Source organism: Echiichthys vipera (genome assembly GCF_963691815.1).
Source record: "Echiichthys vipera genome assembly, chromosome: X".
NCBI classification, from domain to species: domain Eukaryota; kingdom Metazoa; phylum Chordata; class Actinopteri; order Perciformes; family Trachinidae; genus Echiichthys; species Echiichthys vipera.
Genome location: NC_139825.1, coordinates 22,806,104 through 22,828,679, shown reverse-complemented (window position 1 = coordinate 22,828,679; position 22,576 = coordinate 22,806,104). Strand labels below are relative to the sequence as shown.

General features: G+C 39.4%; 1 protein-coding gene across 1 annotated transcript; it reads left to right on the top strand.

The window, feature by feature from the left end:
- Positions 1-17,959, top strand: mmel1 (membrane metallo-endopeptidase-like 1). Its single transcript, XM_083939203.1, has 24 exons — positions 1-135; positions 4,788-4,964; positions 5,273-5,317; positions 5,761-5,829; positions 5,971-6,132; positions 6,230-6,310; positions 7,759-7,854; positions 8,366-8,484; positions 9,790-9,855; positions 10,037-10,171; positions 10,448-10,537; positions 12,294-12,430; positions 12,524-12,617; positions 12,713-12,841; positions 13,763-13,861; positions 13,943-14,026; positions 14,110-14,213; positions 14,595-14,653; positions 14,764-14,883; positions 15,069-15,202; positions 15,349-15,414; positions 15,539-15,634; positions 16,079-16,155; positions 17,002-17,959. The coding sequence occupies exons 2-24, from the start codon at positions 4,808-4,810 to the stop codon at positions 17,099-17,101; spliced, it is 2,319 nt and encodes a 772-aa protein (XP_083795329.1). The 5' UTR covers positions 1-135; positions 4,788-4,807; the 3' UTR covers positions 17,102-17,959.
- The last annotated feature ends 4,617 nt before the right edge of the window (positions 17,960-22,576 follow it).

The following is a 22,576-nucleotide window of genomic DNA, read 5'->3' as shown; positions in this document are numbered from 1 at the left end:
CGTCTCCTTCAACCCGCAGCACAGACTCATTTCTCTACACACCAGCTCTGAGTGGATGCTCAGCAGGGGTGTTTGAGATATTAGCACGCTGTGGGGGGGAAAAGGCTCAGGGACTCCTACCATCCACATACAAAGGTAAGCCTCTTGAAGCTTTAGATAAGATTCCTGTTTGCTGTCAAGCACCAAAGTGAAGGTAGTTTAAGTTTGCCACCTGAAACTGTCTGCAGCCGTTAGGTATCACTCAGATCCTCAGGAGTCCCAGGACAGATTTTGTAAGGCGTTTTTTTAGACATTTCTACATGTTGAGAATGCTGCTGTCATTATTATAGACTCGAAGGTACAGGGTCAGTAGCAAAGCGAATAACACTGAACTAGAGAAAGTGTGTTGGCAGTCTGACCTGCGAGTTAATCCTTGTTTTGTTTGGAGCTGTAAGTTTAGAGAAGAACAGTACCAGTCACTGAATGTAATCTTAATGTGCTTAAACCAAGACCTGTAAACATTTAGTACAGATTATGGTCTAACTTTCGATTTTATTTTGCCACACTAGACCTCTATCCTGTTTTGATTGTGCCATGCCACTGGTATGTTAACGCTTTGTTAAATGCATCCTCTAATATGCTTACGTACTTACTGGTCTTGTTGGTGCTGGAGACATTCAGAAAACTGTTATTTGAGGTCAATCTCTCAGTATGGGAACAAACACACTGAATCCTTGAAATCGTCAGGGTCACTGATCAAATCAGTAGCTTTTTGTATTGATGCTCTTCTCACTGTTGACAGTGAGTTATGTATTCATATAAATCTGTCCTTACCTGTGTGCGTACAAATCAGAAGCTATAGCCGACATTTTTACAATGTTCTACAGATGTCGGTTCCATGATTTAAGACTAATTTTTCTCCTGGGGACTTGAAATTTGCTGTTGGTGAAGTCAATTGGAAAAGATCTGTAAAATGTTTGGTCAATGTGTTTGCTTTTAAATTCCTTGTTTTTGCTTTACTTAAGATCGTTTCTGAAAACTATACCTAATTATTCATCTTAGTTGTTTGTATTTATTGTTCTAACAATATTTTAATGCTGCCCTCTTGGCCAGACCCCCGACATCTGCAGAGGCCTCTGTGGTGCAGGAGCACAAAGCTGAAAGATGTTTTGTTGAGATGCATCTGGAGGAAGAGAAGCAGATTTTCTCTGTCACTGCAGCTCCTTATTCTGTTGCCAGTTGTGTGTCTTAGTTTATAAAAAAAAATGCAAATACACTTACTGTTACCCTTGCGCTCACAGCAATGAGCAGCAGTGAGATTTTTTTTTTTAATTTTATTTTTGGCCCTGGGTTTTGTCTCTCAGGATAGACAGAGGCTGTCTTAGCCATCTGGTTGGTGGATCTCTGCATGACAATATGCAAACGCTACTTAGGGCGACAAAAAGGACCACTCCAACCAAAAGTTATTAAATGACTTTATATATATATATAGCAAGTGACACCTCCTATTATATTAGTTAGACAAGTTAATAATAATAATGATGGTACTTTATTTGTTTCTAAGTTCTCTACAAAAACACACAAGAAATTCGTCATGTAAAAGAACTAAAACATTGCAACAAAAGAGAACACAACATAGAGCATCATCAGGTTTTAAGGCAGTAAAGGACAGAGTGAATGGATCAGGAAATATATATCAGTCTGCAAGAAACAACATACATGTGCTCCATGCTCTGATTATTGACAACCTGTGGGGTAATTTCTGTTTTAGTCACAACAACGGACATTTTGGTTCAGTTTTACTCTATATATCAACTCTACTGTGTCTAATTAATCTTTTTAAAAAGCTTAAAACTGTCCACTGCCATAATGTTTTTGTATTTACTGGAGGCTGAGTCTGATTCACTGCTCTGCTTTGAAAAATGTATTTTTGTAAAGCCATTTCACCAATGCTTTGATATTATTATTTTTACCTTATTGTAACATTTTGCTGAATCGAAATGGAAAGAGTTTATAGAACTACATGTTACTATAGATATTTAACTAAACTGCTGAATTCGGCCTGTATCCTGTAAAAGGATAAATTAAAGAGAAATGCATCTTAATAACATCTGAGGACATTTAAAGATGTAAATAACTCTATTTACATATTGGACACCAAAACTTATATTGACACAGTCAACTGCACATTACTTGTGCATAAGTGAGACCTGCCATTGATGCTGTATAACAGGATTTTGACTCAGGGACAGTGTCTGTGCAGTTTGATGCTCAGGATGTCAGTGAAGCTCTAACAAGCCCCTGTCTGCTCTTCATCCCTGTAGTGCCAGATATGTGCCCATGAGTATTCATCAGGAAGGGCTAATGGGGCACAGCCGTGTGAACCTCTGATTTACAGCCTGTCCCCTGTCAGGCTTAATGATAGGGCAATGGGGCTGGTTATGGAGAAACAGGTGCTGCAGAGTGAATAGATGCAAAGCAATGCTGCTGAAAGCCACGGGTGATTGTCGTTTTGTCCCCTGCACAAATGCTCATTTGCAATATTGTGTTCACACATACATAATTATTGTGCATAGAAATTAGCTCTATTGATGTAGGCTTATAGCTCAAAGCCTTGTATGTGTGTGTATGTGTGCTGCGTGTGTGTGGGTGGTGGTGGTGGGGGATGGGGGGGGGGGGGGGGGTAAGTGAAAGTAAGTTTAATGGTTAATTTACTGTTTCACAAATAGTTTCCAGAATGAATATCATATTCAATAAACACAACGACTCTCTAACTTAAATTAGATGGATCTCAATGATGAAGTGAGAAATAATGTCCTAAATTAACTCATACATTGAGCAAAATGTATTGAAAGTTGTCAGGCTATCAAAACAGGTGCGCTGTGCCCTGGAGAACTATCATTATAAAAGTAAACTAATCATTTTAAAAGCTGAGGCATTAGGACTGGGCCATTTGGCGAGGAATCAATATTCGTATAACTGGGACAAATCAATATAGACATGTTTCAAATACAGAAGGGAAAAATGCCATATTACGTTGAGTGAGTGATTTAAAGGGATAGTTTAGATTTTTTTAAATGGGATTGTGTGATTCCTACAGTAGTTGACGGTCGGCAGACTCCCAGTTTACAGAAGCAGGCAGGAGTCCTGGCAGGGAAGCTAAGAAATGAACTGCAATGCGGACAGTAGCAAAATGTGTTTTTATCAACTAAAAAAATCAGTATCAGTTTGTACACTATATTTCAAATATTCACTTTTCCTTGCCGTCAGACTGCCTTTGCTGATGTGGAGCTGAAGCATCCTTCTTCAAAGCCGCCAGATTCCTTTGACAAAAACTCTAATTTTGCCCCCCAGATCATGAGAGTGTCTGGTCTACTTCTGCCTCGGTCAGTAAGTTAGTTTATGTTATTGTGTGACTTTGGTGTTTTAAAAGGGATAGAAATGATCAGAACTAACAAACAAACTAACTGATCGAGGCAGCGGTAGACCAGCAACTCTCATATTCTGCGAGGTTAAATTACTGTTTTTGTTAAAGGAGTCTGGTTGCCTTAAAGAGAGCAATATAATGGCTACAGTTCCCTGTTGTGAAGGGCTGATTGACGACAAGGTAAACTGGTAAAAAGTATTCTAAATATAACGTACACTGAAAAAGATAGTCATTTTTTAGTTGGTTAGTTTTAGTTACACACACACATGTATTGTTTAATAAAGACAGCTACCAAACTTTATTTACAAAATGGACAAAAGATTGTGTATATTCTTATCGGGATACGGCACAAGGCTCCTTGCAGTTAGCAAAATGTTCTTGTCTCAGTGAGATAATGTACTAGACTCATTTTACAACTAGCTCAAAGATCAGAGGTACTGTACATTTCCAGCCCTGATAACACAAAGATATGTTACCTATGTCAGAGCTTCCCAACCTTTTTGGCTCGTGGCCCATTAAAACAAAGGAATATCTCCTGGTGAAGCATATTCACAGACAGATTTTAAGACCGAGGAGCTAAAACTTTATCCCACATGACAAAGGCAAAAGTCCGTAATAGGATAATTTTGTATCATATAAATATTAGTTTAAGTTCTTATCCCTTTAAACTTCCCTTTAAAATTATTGTTGGACCCCCTTTTTTTGGGACCCTGATCTCTAAGTCGGGAACCAATGACCTTTTGTATCTTTAGCAGCAAAGTAAATTAAAATCAAGACAAAGCAATCATTGTGTCATCTACTAAATCTCCTTATTAATTTTTCATTTGAATTCCTCTCACATTAAGTCTGCATTGATGGTAAATACATAGAGTGAATGTAGGCCCACTTAGTGTTTGGCTTTCATTACTGTTAAAGGGGAGAAAGGAGCGACCAAAAGGCCAATAGGCTAAAAAAAATTGCAATGTAAAGACTTTAAAAATTTAACCTGCGCTGAAACATTTATCATTGCTTCAGAAAAAAAGATAACATGTAGAGTGACAAACTGTTTTTGTACATTGAGACCAGAACAGTTTCACAACTCCTGTCAGTGAAGTTGATGTAGGTGTTCAGCAGTTGAAGCTCACTCACTGCAGGTCAGCTGGCACAGTTTACTGATGGCTCACTGCACAGCCCACACACACACACACACACACACACGCACGCACGCACGCACGCACGCACACGCACACGCACACGCACGCACACACACACACACACACACACACACACACACACACACACACACACACACACACACACACACACACACACACACACACACACACACACTGGTAGCTCTCTGCCTGGACCATCCCACACTCCAACGGTGTCTTTCCCACAGAGCCGGCAGTCAGGAGGAATATGGGCAAATCCGAAAGCCAAATGGATATCATGGAGAAATCAAGTAAACCTGGAAAGCGTCGTTGGACTGTTGCTGAGATCGGTCTGTCTGTGCTGCTGCTGTTGGTCAGCTGCGCCTTGGCCGGGCTGGTAGTCCTTTACACATCGATTGTGAAAGGTAATGGCTCTCAGGCTCACTGTGGAAAGATCCAGATATTACAGATTGCAGCAGTCATGACAAGTGTCTCCCTGCTCTGTTTTTGTGTGACTACAAGCTGGCATTGACACAGGACATGATCCTGACACTTGAAATGGCTTCAGATATGACCATGACTTGCTTTATGTAATATTGATGCACATAATGCATAATATTTGGTTGTGTTTTCTCATGCTTATATTACGTTAAGTTATTGTCATAATTTAGAATAAAACTTTCCTGACTGTGTCTAATGTTGTCTCAAAATCTGTTTCTTCCAAACACTTCAGAACAATCTAACAAGACAAGTGTGTCGAGGACTTCAACAAGTGAAGGTAAGCGTCGCTTTAGACTGAACTGAACGCAGGAAGCACAGTGTGATAAGTGGGTTGGCATGTGTCATATTGGAGCCTGCACCTCATGATCACTGTAATGCTGTAATTCCCTTTCCTGCCTGATCAGCAGTGCCACACAAAAGTGAAAGAACAGAGTCGCGGCTGACATAGACATTGTCTGTCTCACACACACACACACACACACACACACACACACACACACACACACACACACACACACACACACACACACACACACACACACACACACACACACACACACACACACACACACACACACACACACACACACACACACACACACACTACACTATAGATCTAGATGGTTTAGAATGTGCTTTTTTTACACAACATGCTCTTGGTCGGAGTGTAGATCTGTAGTCTGCATGCTTTCTCATGAATGTTGACACTGACTTTTCCAGGCCAGCTGTTTCGCTCCAGCGTCAACAGCGTCAACAGCGTGTGCACAACTGCAGACTGTGTTACTGCAGGTGAGAGAAACTGTTTTTTCTTCGCCCTCCTGCTGTTTCATTTTGCAAACAAAGTCAACCCCCTGCAGTCAATCCCTGCAAAAAGCTGTTTTCTAACCATCCTGTCCCTCTGTCCTCTTCCATCTCTGTGGTACCTTGAAGCTGCTCGGCTCTTGCAGAACATGGATAAGTCTGTGAAGCCTTGTGATAATTTCTACCAGTATGCCTGCGGGGGCTGGCTTGAGAGACACGTCATCCCGGAGACGAGCTCCCGCCACAGTGTCTTTGACATTCTGAGGGACAAGCTGGAGATTGTCCTCAAAGGTCAGCTGGGTTTCATACTTAGTGGTCAGTGGGCTGCAGCATTCAGAGCCAGGCATGGGCTTCACTGAGAGATGAAATGGCTGTTTTGTTGTTGCAGGTGTTCTTGAGACGGAAAATGAACAGGACAGAAATGCCATCAAGAAGGCCAAAGTCCTTTACAACTCCTGCATGAATGAGAGTAAGGCTCTCTTTACGCTATCTGAAAATGGGTGTATAATTTCCAAAAGGAGGCAAGAAAACATGAAGAGTTTGTGTTTCTGGAGCCGTTTATTGTATCTTCTTCAGCCAGAGTTTCTGCATGTTTCATCAAGTTAACATTAAGACTTTTAACGCTCTTTTGAATGTCACGTATAAAAGTAAAGTTTTGTAAAGTAAAGTTTTCAGCCTTATTTTTAAGAACTGAGAGTTGCAGTCGACCTGGCATTTTCTGAACTTTTGTTCCAGATATGTGGTGCCTAAAAACTGAACGCTGCTTCTCCATGTTTAGTTCTGACTCTGGGGACAGAAAGCAGACTTGCACCAGATGACCGGAGAGGTCTGGATGGCAGAAGATCAGAAATGTATTTCGGCCCTAAACCATTCTGTGCTTTATAAACCAACAGTCGACAGTAAAATGAACACTTACACATTATGAGCTTCCTAGTTACTGTAGCTAGAAGTAGTGACAGTGTTTGCTATAGGTCTGATGGTGCTGACTGAAACTCCACAAAAAAGGATTGAAGTTGAAACAATCGACAATAGGTGTATAACTTCTCCTGACAGCCAATAATTGGATACAAGAACATTTTATAACCAGAGTTAGGAGTAAGTCAGACAAGACTAAACCTTCAAGTCTCAAGCAAGTCCCAGTTACTGGGGTGAGAATCATGCAAGTCAAGTTGCATGTAATTCTGATAATCTACCCCAGTTTCCACATTTAAATCATTTAAAAGACAGTGGTCATGAAAATGTGAGTTTTTTTCCAACATTAACGAAAACTGTGTCCTCCTATACGTACAGCTGCAGCCTATGCTTGTCTGCAGCATCCCAGTTGGTTGCCAGGGTTGCGCGCATTGAACTAAATCACGCAATTATGTTTCAAAAACAAAACGTAACTTCTCAATATCTACAAAAATGCAAATATTTGGTAAAAAAAACTTTCAATTTAGCTGTGTCAAATCAAGTCTCCAGGAATGAATACCAAGTCAAAGTCAAGTCGAATATTTTATCAATGTGTCAAGTAAGTCTCAAGTCCTCCACTTTGCGACTTGACTCAAGTCCTGTGACTGGAGTCCCCCACATCTGCTAACTTCCTACAGCAGGCAAGACAAATATCTAGGACCTTTGTGAATTAAATGTAAGACTCTTAAATACTTTACCCAGTTGTCATGGAAATGTGGAAATCAAATCAAATTTCCATTTTTCTGAACCCTTTAAGAACTTCTCGTCCATGTTGCCTCAAACGTTGGCTCTGAAAGTTTATTCTTGTGATCAGATTGTTGTTGTCAACTGCTGTTTCCAACGTGAAAGAAAAAGAAAAAGAAAACCTTTCAATATCAATAAAGCAAGCCTAACAGAATGATGAAGAGTAGAGAGGAAACATTGTTGTCGTTATGTGTTTTATGAGTTGTGGTACTTCACCTGCAGGCCTCATAGAGCAGCGTGACTCCCAGCCCCTCCTGAGGCTCATTGAGAGTATCGGAGACTGGCCTGTGGCGTCAGATGACTGGAACACCACTACAGGTAAAAACACATTGATTATACAGCTTGTTCTGTATAAACATGGACATGTGCATGTGCATTACTTCCACACAAACAAGCACTCATGTTCCTACTCAAATCCATGTGCTCACTCAGAGCTGTAGCTATATTTGCCCTCAGTGAATTGCTGAGTGTGAGCTTTGTTGGCGGGATCAAGAGGCCGGCCGAGGCTCTTCAGCTGAGCAGTCGTGTGGAGCCTGGGAGCGTGATGAGTGGGTAGAGGAGCAGGTCCTCACTCAGGACTGTGAAAGATGCTTTAAATAGTCTACCCTCTTCTTCCCAAAGCTCCTAGCTCATGCCACTTTAATTAAACGTAATCATGGACTGGTGGCTCAGACAGAATTAACCACACATAGCTGCATCTGCACACACAGATTACACTGAGACTTCGATTAAATGTGCATCAGAGGCAGAGAGGGAGCCTGATTGTTTCCATCCTGCAACACTGACTCAACAACAGCTAGATAACTGTGTTTAAATAATATAATTGCAGGGGAAGCTTGGAGCCTTGAGGACACGCTGGCAAAGCTTATTGCTCATTTCCACAAGAAGGTTCTGCTGGACATGTACGTGTGGACGGACGACCGGGACTCTCGGCGCCACATCATTTATGTAAGATCACAAAAAAAGAACAGATTACAGCCATTAAAAAGTCATTATGTGATGGTTCAGCTTCCAAATGGGCAAATTACATTCCACTGAACATGTAAATCTACAAGATCTTCTTTTTTTTATAAAAGGAAAACTAATATCAAACTAGTAGTAGTTTATAGCTAACACACAGCGGATTAATACACATTTGGTGCACTTTTTAGGACGCTTTATGTGTGATGGACACAATATAAACTACAGTGTCACCCAGTGCAAAATTGTGGCTTGATATTCCCAGGGTGTCAAATACCCCCCTATTGTCACAACCCTCAGTGATTGATGAAACGCACCGGGCTTTCATGTGAAACCTCATTCGTGAAAACTAAACAGAATCTAGATAAAGCAAGTATTTGGTGTTCTTGAAAAATGGGGTCTAATTTCTGAAAAACAGAAAGGCAATCGAGACACTCCAAAATAACACAGAGTTTTACCATAGTGACTAAATCATAAGAACAGCCAGCATGTTCGTCAGGGCTCGTCTATATACAATATCAACAGCCAATGAGAGGTAATCACATGACCTAAATAATCTCATGACAGGTGAGGTATGTTGAAAATAAAGAGAAAAAAGTGAAAAGAAAAAACATGAAATGAAAATGCACAGGCAAAACACATATTAGACATCATACAAACATTTTTTTGTTTGTGTAAAGCCCTGATGAAGACCTAAAGCGGTTGAAACATGTGTTTGGATTATTCTTTTTAATCATTTCCTTCCTCTGTGTCATTTTAGAGTTCAAATTGCCTTTCTGTTTTTCATTTGCAGCAATAAAAAAGGTTCAGAGTGATTTCTCCGACAAAAGTATATGTACGACTATTAAAAATAACTTCCACCCATTGTTCCGTACATCAGTGTAGGTACGTTAAAAACATTTTTATTATATTTTCAGAACCCTAACCACATAGTTTTGATTGAATTCAAAACGTTAACTATGTGTTCCCCGTGTTTTAAACAGCGACCGCAGTGTAGTGTCACAGATTGATGCACAGGTCGTTGACAAGTGACGCAAGGTCCTGAAAAAGCATCTTTGTGATGACTTGGGATGAGGACAGGTTGGGGGGCTATTACGGCAAAGAAGAGTGAACTTTTTCAGTCTTTAGCTAGTTATTGGGATCAGTTCATTGTTGATTTTGATCATTTTATTGGGATTTATTTAAGAAAAATATAGAATATTTTCGGCCATATCCTTTAATTATACTGTTAAAAATATACCAAAATGATTAATGTATTATTTACATCATGTTATTCTTGACCATTCTGGTTAGATTGACCAGCCGGGACTTGGGATGCCATCAAGAGATTATTACTTCAATGATGGAAACTACAAAAAGGTGAGGCCTTAAAGGATCTTACAAGAGGCTTCAGTTGTCAAGGTTTTATCCTCCTCCTTTCTACCTGCACCACAGTATGATAGAGATAATGAAGGGATATTGTTTTTTTTTGTTTTTAACTTAACAGCAACCTTGATTTTGTTGCAGAAACAAACTTTCATAGCTTGTGATTGCACCATAGGTTCGAGAGGCCTACCTACATTTCATGGTTTCTATTGCGAAGATAACCCGAGAGGACAGGAACTTGACTCAGGATGATGACCGTGTGTGGGAGGAAATGATGCAAGTGCTGGAGCTGGAGACAGACATCGCTAATGTGAGTGCCAGCCACAACACAAAATGTAATTTGTGGGACGGGGGTTTAAGGAAATTTAAAAATGACAAGATGAAAAATGACTACCTCCTCGCTGCTTCCAGTAAATGAGAGAATCAGGCTAGATTTAGTGTGGAAATAGGAGCTCTGCCAAGCTTTTAACCATTTTTTTTTCTGTCTGTCAAGAGCATGACGAATGAGACTTTGCAGCTTAAAGGAGAGCAAAATGTGAATATATATAACCAAGCATCAGTTTATAGAAGGCCCTTCCTGTTGCAGGCCACATCACCGGCAGAGGAGCGCCAAGATGTCACCGTTCTCTACAATAAGATGACACTTGGAGAGCTACAGAGCACATTCAGCTTCAATGTATGTGTGATTTTACTTATCTTTTACATAAAGTGCAAGCAGGTCACTGGTTCGAATAACTGCTGTATTTTTGACTGTCCAGAGTGGAGAAATTAAAACTAAAACTAAACGATGTTTCCAATAAACAAGTAGACACTGTTGAGGTACCTTTTAGCAGGGCAGTTGAAAGCTGTCAACTTGGCAATTGTGTAAAAATAAGACACATTGTTCTATCACATTTATGCTAGGACTATGGGTAATACTAATTCCTGATTAGCTGTCACGTTAAAGAAACATTTTTGGAAAATATACTTATTTGGCAAGTTAGATGAGAAGATTGATACCCATACCCTGTTTAATATCTACAGCGTGATGATACAGCACTCTCAGTTCTGTACGTTAATATGAAGCCAACCAATTAGCTTAGTGCAAAAACTGGAAGCAGGGGGAAACAGCTGACCGGACTCTGGCCAAACGAAATCAGACCAACGGTTGCTGTTTAAAATAATCAAGCTACAGGCATGTTAGTGAGCTTTCGAGGTGTTGGCAGATCACTTTGGTTACATTTGGACGGAGCCAGGCTAACTGTTCCCCCTGTTTCCAGTCTTAGCTAAGCTAACCCGCGCTGTGGTACCAATCTTAGCATCTCACTCTGAAAAAAGCAAATAAGAAATGTTGAACCATTCCTTTAAAATTATGTAACAGACCCCTTAAAATGTTGTTTCAGCCACATATATTAAAATACATATCTATGTTTTCAACAAGTTTGATTGCTAGGCAACGGCCTGGGTCCTTGTTAACTTTCTGTCAGCTGATGTCATTCACGTAAACTGCAACAGGAAACAAACTAGGACACATTTTGAAGGTGTATGGGTGTATAGCCCTCCTGCTGGTAACCATGGCAACATCAGTTCTACTCGTTCATGTGACTACAAACCAAATTTAGCGGTCGATTAAGGTGCAGTTTCTTATAGCCTCTGACCCAGAAGCTCAATGTGTAGATAAAGACACTTTATTTAATCAGGGATGGCCAATCTTTTGCAGCGGTGCCCTGCTATACATCATCAAAATGTGAAAACATGTTGTTGCTGGAAGTAACTGAACAGCACTAAATTTTGGTAATATTCAAATATATTTATGATAAAGTGTCTCACTTTAAGACCATGAGACCATTTTTGGTTATTTTTACAGTTCATTTGCCTTTATTAGGACACAGACAAGCATCCAATGGCTGGCATATAGGGATAAAATAATATACGAATAATAATTATATATATATATATATATATATATATATAATGAATCATTTTTATAGGAAGAAGACAAGATACAAAGTATCTTAGACATCCCTTAGACAGTATTTAAGGTAGACATACCTTAAATACAACATAAATTAGACAAATAATTGTGTAACCTTGTAATGGCGTGCCATCTTGACCAGGTCTCCCTCTGGAAAAAAAATTCTCAAGAGACTTTATAAATAAAATTTAAAAAAATCAATGAATATTGAGATGTCCAACCATTGGTTAACTTTATCTTCAAGGTTGGATGATTTGGCTATTCTACATGATGAAACAAATACAGAGAAACTATTGTATGTTTAAACTTGAATCTATAAATATAACTTACCGGTAGTAGCACTGACTGTGATGCTATTATGCCCCCACTTCCTCCTTGAAATAATTATAAAAGTAGCTGGGAGCACTTTAGTGTATTTAACCATTAAGCATTTGAACCACATTTAACATGCAAAATATCTCCAACTTTTGTTTTCCAGGGCTTTAACTGGACACAATACATCCAAGGCGTGCTGTCCAGTGTGTCCGTTAAGGTGCAGCTAGAGGAGGAGGTGGTGGTGTACAGTTCTCCTTACCTTGAGAAGATGAATGACGTTCTCTCCAAACACAGTGTCCGGTCAGTCCAAGAGTTTCATGCAAGCAGGAGTCTGTGAAAATTAAACTAGCTACAATTCAGGAAAACACTAACAAAAACAATTGATGTCTGCAGAACTATGCAGAACTACCTCACCTGGCAGCTCATCATTGACAGAGTTAATAGCTTGAGCCGTCGTTTCAAAGATGCCAGAGCTCGTTACAGAAAGGTGCGACAAGCGTGACATAACAGAACAGCACATGTTAAAATGAGCTTGTTCAAATACTAAATTGCACTCTGTTGTCTGTTTGTGTGTATGGTCAGACTCTCTATGGCACTACTGTGGAGGATGCTTGGTGGCGAGAATGCGTCCGTTATGTCCAGAGCAGCATGGAGAATGCAGTGGGAGCTCTGTATGTGCATGAGACCTTTGCTGGAGAAAGCAAAAGAATGGTAAGTCCTTTTGGTCTGTAAACGCCCCTGAACATAACAGAAGCATCAGCTTCCTTAGAGCATGGAAATCAGTTACTTCCACGGCAGTAGTTTACGTCAAACAATGGTCGCAAGCTGTAACTGTGACATGCTGCTGTTAGAAATTCATGGAATTATGTGCAAAAAATAGACCTTGTGGGGCCATTTGTCACTTGTCATGCATCATGTGCCACTAAATCAGATAGATTCAGAAAATGGATTTAGAATTATTTTCTCTGCCATGGTGATTGTTAACACTTTTTTGACTCTTGGACATGGTAGGGACACGGGTAAGCCAGGAAACCAGACAAATCTGCCAAACTCATGCTTCCTTTGTTCTGGCATTTGCGGTTAGTCTGGTGACGCCAGGCTGTGTATTGGCAACAATCTGGTAAGCAGTCCAAAAAACAGTTTGGAGAGCAAAAGAGGCGGAATGCATTGACGGAAACCATCCACTATTGTCTGACGATGATTTAGCCGTTGCCCCCAGAGAGTAAATTGTTGGAGTGGAAGAGTCAAATTGCTGAAGATACATTACAACACTGCTATTGGGACTGGGGGGTTTAAACAACACAACATGAACTAATGTCTGCCACAAATCTTTAAATGTAAACTATTAATTAAAAAATCGATAGTGCTTTGAGAATCCATACAGTATCACAAAACGTAAAATTGTAATACTCAAGTGTATCAGTATTTTCTTACTCCCTGCTTTACACACTCAAATGTATGATAACAGTTATGATATTGCAATTCTAATTATTCCAAATTCATTGTCTTTAGCATGCGCATTTTGTGTACATACAGTATTTATTATGTGAACAAACTCGATCTGTTTTGTGTTACCTTGGGCCTTGTAATTATCACAGTTTCTGTATGGGATTGTGATTACACTGTTCACAGGTCAGTGACCTCATCGGTAAGATCCAGAAAGCGTATGTAGAAACACTGGAGGAGTTAAGCTGGATGGATTCTCCCTCGAAGGAGAAGGCAAGAGAGAAGGTAAATTACACAGCCAAGCTGATAAAATAAGGGTGTATCTTCTCCAGCATTATCATACTGATTGTTCTGCATGTCATGTAGGCCATGGCAATCAAGGAGCATATTGGTTATCCAGATCATATTCTGCAGGAAAGCAACCAGAAGCTCGACCAGGAGTACGCTCATGTAAGTAAGAACTGAGTCTGGCAGCCATGCTGGAAATAGCTGACTGTCACTGATCTCTGATTTGTCCTGTTTTCTCTTTGCAGCTGAATTTTAGTGAAGAACACTACTTTGAGAACATCCTCGAGAACCTCAAGTCTGAAGCACACAAGAGCCTGAAGAAGCTCAGAGAACCAGTTGACCCGGACTTGTAAGTTGTCGAAACATCTGACATCTCACTTCATGCAGTCAGGTGGTCACGATTTCTCAGTGCTCTGAGTTAAAGTGTGTGACATAAAACGCACAAAGATCCCTCTTTTAATGATACATTTTTTCTCCCTCTTTCTGTTTCCATGATAGTAAACAGTCTTGTTCAGCAAAAACATATAAAACGATTTTCTAAAATGGACATGGTGCAATGAATGTCCTGCAAAATGCTCAAGTAATCCCCAAAGAACATTGAAAATTAACGCTTTAATGTTTTATTTCATGGTGCAAAATATAGCCTGTGCATGGATTTTGGAGCGCAGCATCTTCAAATGAAAATGCAGTTTAATGCTCTTTTATCAATTATAAACCAATCACTCCTCAGGTGGATCATTGGTGCTGCTGTGGTGAATGCATTCTACTCGCCCAACAGAAACCAGATCGGTAAGAGCTGTGCAAGAATCAATGAGACCACCAGCCTTATGATAACACAGTCGCTCCTCATTGTAATCATGTTTGGTGTATTTTCACTGCTGTTGTTTTTGTCTGTCTAGTGTTTCCAGCAGGAATCCTACAGCCGCCTTTCTTCAGTAAACATCAGCACCAGGCCCTTAACTTCGGTGGGATAGGAATGGTTATCGGACATGAGATCACACATGGATTTGATGACAACGGTGAGACATTGGAATGATTCATCATGGAAATTTTGGGAAACCCAAACTGATAAATGTAGTTTATGATTCCCCGTCATTTAATAATAACAGTTTATTTAAAGGTCACTGGTTACTCAAGTCCCCGATGCATCATGTTGTGCATCATGCAAACAGTACTTGACTTAATGCATCATATTTCCTCACAGGGCGTAATTTTGACAAGGATGGTAATATGCTAAACTGGTGGAGTAATTACTCAGCAGAGCATTTTAAAGACCAATCACAGTGCATGGTGCAACAATACGGCAACTTCAACTGGAAGCTTGCGGGTGGACAAAATGTAAGCACCCAGTGTCATGTACTGTATAATATAAGATGTTTTGTCTTGGCTGTAATCAATGACAATATAAACCATGTATTAAATGACTACCAGAATGAGTGTTTTCATGTCGGTGTGTGTTTGCGGTTTTGTCTGTGCGGCTACAGGTCAGTGGAATCAGCACTTTGGGGGAGAATATAGCAGACAATGGAGGGGTTCGTCAAGCATATAAGGTTGGGTCTTAGCTGCAAAACCACATGTTACTATTTAAGCAACAATGACAAAGTCCAAAATGCTCATAATAAATATTATGAACATTTTAAATATGTTTTTAAGTGTGTGTGTGTGTGTTTACAGGCTTACCTAAAGTGGGTAGAGGTGGAGGGTGAGGAGCCTCGTCTACCTGGTCTAGACATGGACCACAAGCAGCTTTTCTTTCTTAACTTTGCCCAAGTAAGTAAGAATAATGAGGAAACATGTTGATTCTTATTTCAGCAGACAGAGGGCAGACAATAAATGTGTGCATTGCATTAGTCAGTGGATGTTTGGTGCTGTCTAGTAAACACTGGGGCAAAGGGAGAGGGTTAGGGGGTGAGACACCAAAGCAATCGGAGCAAATCAGTGTTCAGCTACACTCATGAGGGACGAAGAAGAGCTGCCAAAATAAAGAGCATAAGCAGAAAAATGTCACAGGCAATGAGACAGGTCAAAGGTTACACATCTTTTTCAAGATTTCCCATCGGGATGATGAATTTATACAAGTCACTTGTTGCTAAATATGCACTATAACAGCTGGGAATTAGAATAATTATTAAATAATGGTCTGCAGTAACCTTCTTTTAATGACTGCTTTTAAAAGTAGATACTCTCCACTCATACAATAATTTTTCTTTCTAGGTGTGGTGTGGTGCTTATCGACCTGAGTATGCCAGCCAGTCCATCAAGACTGACTCACACAGTCCCTTAGAGTACAGGTAAGGAACTTTATATGCTCAGATATTAACACACATCAGAACCTGCATGAATATTTTATTAGGATTTAATTCCTGGAATGTGTCGCAAATACATTTCCGCTTGTGCATTTTAATCCAAATATGCAGTGAAAATGATCAAACCCCTACTTAAAATAAGTAGAATACTATTTCTCACAATCATTAATAAAAAAACAGGCACTCTGTTTATGAAGCAATACGATCAGCTTACTGCTAAAGTTTCTCACTCTAGTTTATTTTATTTTACCGGCTATGCTAAAGAAGCTCCATTAGCTTTTATTATGGGTTTCAGCTGTGATTTTTTTTGTTCCAAACACTTAAAAATCACTTAAAGAATTTATAAAAATCCTATTTTTATATTTAAAATGATATTCTATGTGAATAAAGTCCCTTGTTGCAAAAATCAACTCTGTAGTTAAAGGCCATTTAATTGTATAAAGAGACACTCGCTCAGCCAGAGCAGAGAGTGATTATATAAAGGGAAAAGTCAGGATGACACAGAAAAGCCCTGAGGCTCATTTCCATTGTGATCCCAGGGGCTGAGGTGTTTACAGAATAATGAGAGTGTTGCTCAGTAACCACTGAATGGGCAAATAAGCAACTTTTTGCTAACAAGTGTGTCATATCCAGTGGTAGGTTATCGAGGAGGAAGTGGATACTCTGTGGATATGTTTCAATAGATTTTTGAACATAGTTAGACGCAGCTGGTGCTTTGCTGCAAAGATTCACCCCACTGTAAATCCAAGCCCTGATCCAAACATCAGGACTCGGAAGCTGGACTCACACTTTTATTGCTCTGACAAGGTTTTCTTTTTCTTTTGTCTTCAGGGTGCTCGGATCTCTCCAGAATTTCGAAGCGTTCTCAGAAGCTTTCCAGTGCCAGAAAGGCAGTAAAATGAACCCCGAGCAGAAGTGTCGTGTCTGGTAGAAAGTATTACTCTTGGGCAACTCAAATCAAAAGAACAAGTTCTACTACTTAGAAACCCACAGAGACATCCCCCTGATTTCCAATTTATTTGGGGCAGATATTTGCATATAGATGTTTTTAAAACGGATGACATCCTGGACTACACCTTAGTTTTAAGACTTGAAGCATGTATACTATATAAAAAAAGAAACTTGCTTGAGTATCTTCTCAAGTTTGAAGTGTTGTCTCCGGATGAGTAGGTCACTTGTTCTTTTTATTTGCTGTGTCCCACGACAGATGACGAGTGGGTACATGAAAAGGCAACACAGAAAAGTAAGAGCTTGTGAAAAAGGTTAAAGCTTATGTGGCCGGTTTTAGATGCTTCGCCAGCCTTTCTTAAATGAATCCTTAAAAAAAATTCTTGTGCAGACTTTTGTGATTTATCCATTCATCATTTGGCACTGAGCTGCCTCTGTGTCTTTCCTCTGATGTATTGTTTTTAAGACATTGGGCCTACAGCGAACAAATCTAACTCTTGACTGAAGAGTATGAAATAAATGAAAGCTCTGTGCTTTGCCAAAGTAAAGCCACAATAGAATTAGTCATACTCTGAGAGTTTGGTCATTCACTGTTACATTAAACAAATTACCTAAAGACTTTAAGACTGTTAAATCTTTCCAGCTTTAACCTTAAATTAACATTCAGAGAGAGCTGCTGCTTTCAACATTTTTACACTTACAGAGTGGATAAATATTTAAGATTTACAAACCTATTTACTACTTTTTGGAGGATATTTTTTTCTAAGTTTCTTTATCACGTCCTGCAAATGATTGTTGCTCAATACTCACTGCAGAAATGCATATGTAAGTCATGACAGTTCTCCTGTAAGAAACCATGTTTCAGATGTTTAAAAAATACTGGTGGCCTCCTTACTTTTAGCTAGTGAGAAAACACCTGTTGAAAAAAACCGTTAGTGATGGATTAGATGGATATACAGTAGGTGTGTTGTGTGTTTGAAGCTCGCTCCCTCTCTTTTTTTCTGCTTCCACACATTCCACCTTTTACATGACTTTGAGAGGTTATATAGGTATTATGCTATTTGTTAGATGGCACTTACCTACATTTATTCCAAAGTATAACGTCTGCTTGTGTGATATCTGTAAGTTTACATTTAACTCGACATGGTGATCTGTTGTTTCATTCACCACGGGATCCACGGAGATGAGATGCGAATTATAAGACTTTTAGCCTCTGGGAAGAGCCAATTACACGTTGAGGGGAAGGTAGAAGAAACCCCCCTCACACATGTGGGGGCACGCGCGCACACACACACACACACACACACACACACACACGCACGCACGCACGCACGCACGCACGCACGCACGCACGCACACACACACACACACACACACACACACACACACACACACACACACACACACACACACACTCACACACACACACACACACGCATGCACGCACGCACGCACGCACGCACGCACGCACACACACACACACACACACACACACACACACACACACACTCACACACACTCACACACACACACACACACACACACACACACACACACACACACACACACACACACACACACACACACACACACACACACACACGTGGTCAGGCAGCAGATGAAGAGGTTTGCCCTCTGATCTCACATTGATCAGCGCTGTGTAAGATGAAAGGATGAAGTGCAGTGTGCTGAAGCGTGGTCACTGACTGCTGTAGCTGAACCACAAGCCCGCAGGCAGACACACACACAGACACACACACACACACACTGAAGAATGGGGCTTGTCATTACAGATAACAAGTAATGACGGGAGAATCAAAGCAGAGCAGATCTCATTGAAAGGTGCTGTCTACCTTTTTTTTGTGCTGAGGAGAGCTTTCAAACAGCCAGTTTTTAATGTTTGCTTGTCACATTCAGGATGCCTTGGTAAACTGAACACAACTTTTTAGTCTCAACATAGAAGCTGCAGAATTGAATGTGCATATTGAAGCTATACACTCTTGATGTGTCTCTCAGTCTTCACGTACGGGCTAATGCTGCTGTGTTAAGCAGAAGGAGATGACACATTGCTAAAGAAAAGGCTGTTTTACTCAGTATGTAAATGCTGATCGTGTGCTACAGTCTTAGAGAAAGAGTTTGACATTTTTAGAGAGCTCGATGAAAAAATGTAAACCACTGTCATACCTGTCTCTTAAATATAAAGCTACAGCCATGAGATAGTTATTAGTTTAGCATTAAAGACAGGAAACAGGGAAACAGCAAGTCTATGAAGCCAGAGTAGTGACTTTAAAATCGCATTGAAAAGCAAAACCAGAGCCGAAAAAGGAAACATTGGCGTTAAAACACTTTCCTGTTCCAGCAAAAAGTCAAGTAAGTAAGTCAAGTAAAAAAAAGTAAAAAGTAAAGTAAGTAAGTAAGATTGTCATTGAAAAGTCAGAATAGCAAAATACAAGCTAAGATTATAGGATTGTGCATGGTCAAAAACTAAACAAGTGATAGAGATCATTTTCCAGGACATTTTCAGTGGTAATCCAGCATTGGACGACTCTCTCTCCTCTCTGTGGAAGTCTGATTTAAAAGATGTGACGTCTATGGCTATAACTTATCTGTAAAACAAAGAGCCAATAAAAGTATTACACATCTGCCTTACTTAAAAAAACAAATTTGATATAATTTGGCACTGATGTATTTTGACTAGAGCTGTTTCAAAATATATCTATGTGGGAAATGCCTCCAATACTGTCTAAAATGCTGAATCGTGTATTGGTGAGTACGCGAGTATATGCACTGTTCTGATATTGCGTAACTTAGCTTAGGAAAAAGAATAAAATGACCGATTCCTTGGAAATCAATTCTTCCTCACCGCTCTAAAACAGCAGCCTACTCAGCATCCACAACAGAGCAGCCTTTTAACAATTGTCCATAAACTGTATTGTCATGTAACGATAATATGATCCTGAACAGAACCACTGGATCAGCACTCTTGGTTTCCCACTGTGACTATAAAGTCCCACGGGGGAATGACAGTGCAACTTTATCCAAGTTTGACACTTCAACATGATTCTGCTTCCAGTGGACAGAGCCAGAAGGATAGCTGTTACCTCTTTTCTTGTCTTTTTTCTAAGCTAACTCTTTTGACTGTAGCCTTGTATTTAATTGACAAACACGAGTGTTATCAATCTTCTCATCTCACTCTCCCCCAGAAAGAAAGAAAAGACCCGTACCTCCCCAAATGTCAAACTATTCCTTTAAACAACAAGGCACATTCATCATGTCTGCATCAAAGAAATGCTGGAGGATAAATCATAAGGTATAGATTCATGCAGCATTAGACTCGTGTATATTTTCTCTTGTTTTCCTCAAAAAGAGTAAAACAGTTCAAAATGGTTAACCAAACACTAACAGGTACACGATATACAATGTGTTATTGTAGATACTTGATGTTCTATACTGCAGTATTTACATATTAATGATTAAAATCAGGTAAGAAAGGAAGCATACATTTCTTACCTTAGTTCTATAGCTTCACATTTACGTACATGGTGAAATTGTGTCGTTTTGAATTTACCAGCCAAGTAAAAATACATTTTTGTTATATATGAACATGTTTCATCTGTACACCAATCAGAAGAGTTTATTTATCTACATGTATATTTATGAAATAACATTGTTGCTTTGCAAGATTTAGACGTTAAAAATGTTTTATGAATGTTCCTGCTGCTATGTAATTATCTAGATTGCCATTAAAGTGACTGTCTCAGCTGTTACAATCTCAAGTCTCTACTTTAAATGTGTGATTTTAATTTAACATATTTATATAAAAAAGGACACAAACATGTGGGAATAATTTTCTTCTGTGCAGAATTTGCAGATTTATTTATTTAGGACTATTTTTTGGCTTTTATTTGTCAGTTAAGCTGAAGGTTGATAAGAATTGATGGAGAAAGAGAGGGCATGACATGCAGCAAAGGGCCAGAGGTGAGCCTCAGTATATTCGGTGCCCACTCTACCAGGTGAGCCATGAATTCAATTTGAATTTGTCATAATGTAAAGCCCTAGAAGTACTCAGTCAAAGGCATTATGTTCACTATACAGAGTCATACAATGCTGTCTTACTGTACATGAACCACAGCTCACACTTCTGAGTTATAGCCATTAAATGAGAACCATGGAGGCTCAGTGGTCCAGTCTTGTTTAGCAACCAGTTATTATGAACACTTACTGTATTTGACTGTCAGTACAGCAGGTGCCTTTGACAGTGTCATTATTAGGCTAGATTTCAATAGTAAAATGCTCCATCAGCAGTCTTTAGGTAGCTGTCTAACTCTTATAGGAAGGATGTATAGTTATAAGTATGTGTGACTCAACATCACTATCACAAAAAATAAACGTTATCTTTCAATAAATTTAGAGACACTGAAGGTTACAAAAGCACACAATATTTATTTTAAGTCTCATGTCAACACATCGATGGAGAGTAAACACTGCAGTGAATATAAAGTGAAGATTTGGTCAGGAACTGTCCTGTGATGGAGCCATAAAAGCTTTGAATTATTAATATTGTAAAAAAAAATGGAATTACTGACTCACAGTTTTGGGCTATGCCTCAGTCAATCAAGCTGCAGTTTACATCCATGCCTGTCCAGACTCGTATAATAAATATAATGAAATATTAAAACATTATGATGTCAATGTGAAGTTGACTTTTGACCTTTTGGATATAAAAAGGTAATCATGTCATCATTTTTATCAGACATTTTTTTACGACATTTTGTCATAATTAGCGCAGGAATTCTTGAGTTATGGCCAAAAATGTGTTACAGTGCCTATAGAAAGTCATGATACCCTTTTGAAATAGCCACTTTTCTTTGTTTTTCAGCCTGAAAGGATAATACATAAGAATATATATTTTTTATATATTTACACATTTTGACATTCAAGTGAATTTAAAAAAAAAACTAGAGTAGCAGGGTTGGAAAAACGATGAGTCCCTTTATAATAATCATTATAAACATTCTCAGGTATAACTAATCACCTTCCAGATCACACACCAAGTTAATTGGCCTCCGTCTGACATCAACTGTGGTGTTTCTGATTTTACTTCAGAATAAAAATCAGCTGTTCTTTGAGGATTTCACTTTTAGTAGTGCACACTAACAAATAATTCACTATGGTTGGAAAGATGCTTTCCAAAGAGCTCAGGATAAAGTTGTGGATAGGCACAAGTTAGGACAAGGATATAAAAAGATTTCAAAGGCTTTAACTATCCCTCTGAGCACAGTTCAGAGTATTGTCCTGAAGTGGAAGGCATATGGCACCATCCTTGCCTAAATCGGACCGCCCCTCCAAACTCGAAGACCGAGCCAGGAGAAGATTGATCAGGGAAGCTGCCAAGAGGTCCATGGGGACCTTGAAAGAGTTACAAATCTAAATGGCAGAGGTTGGTTGATCTGTGCGT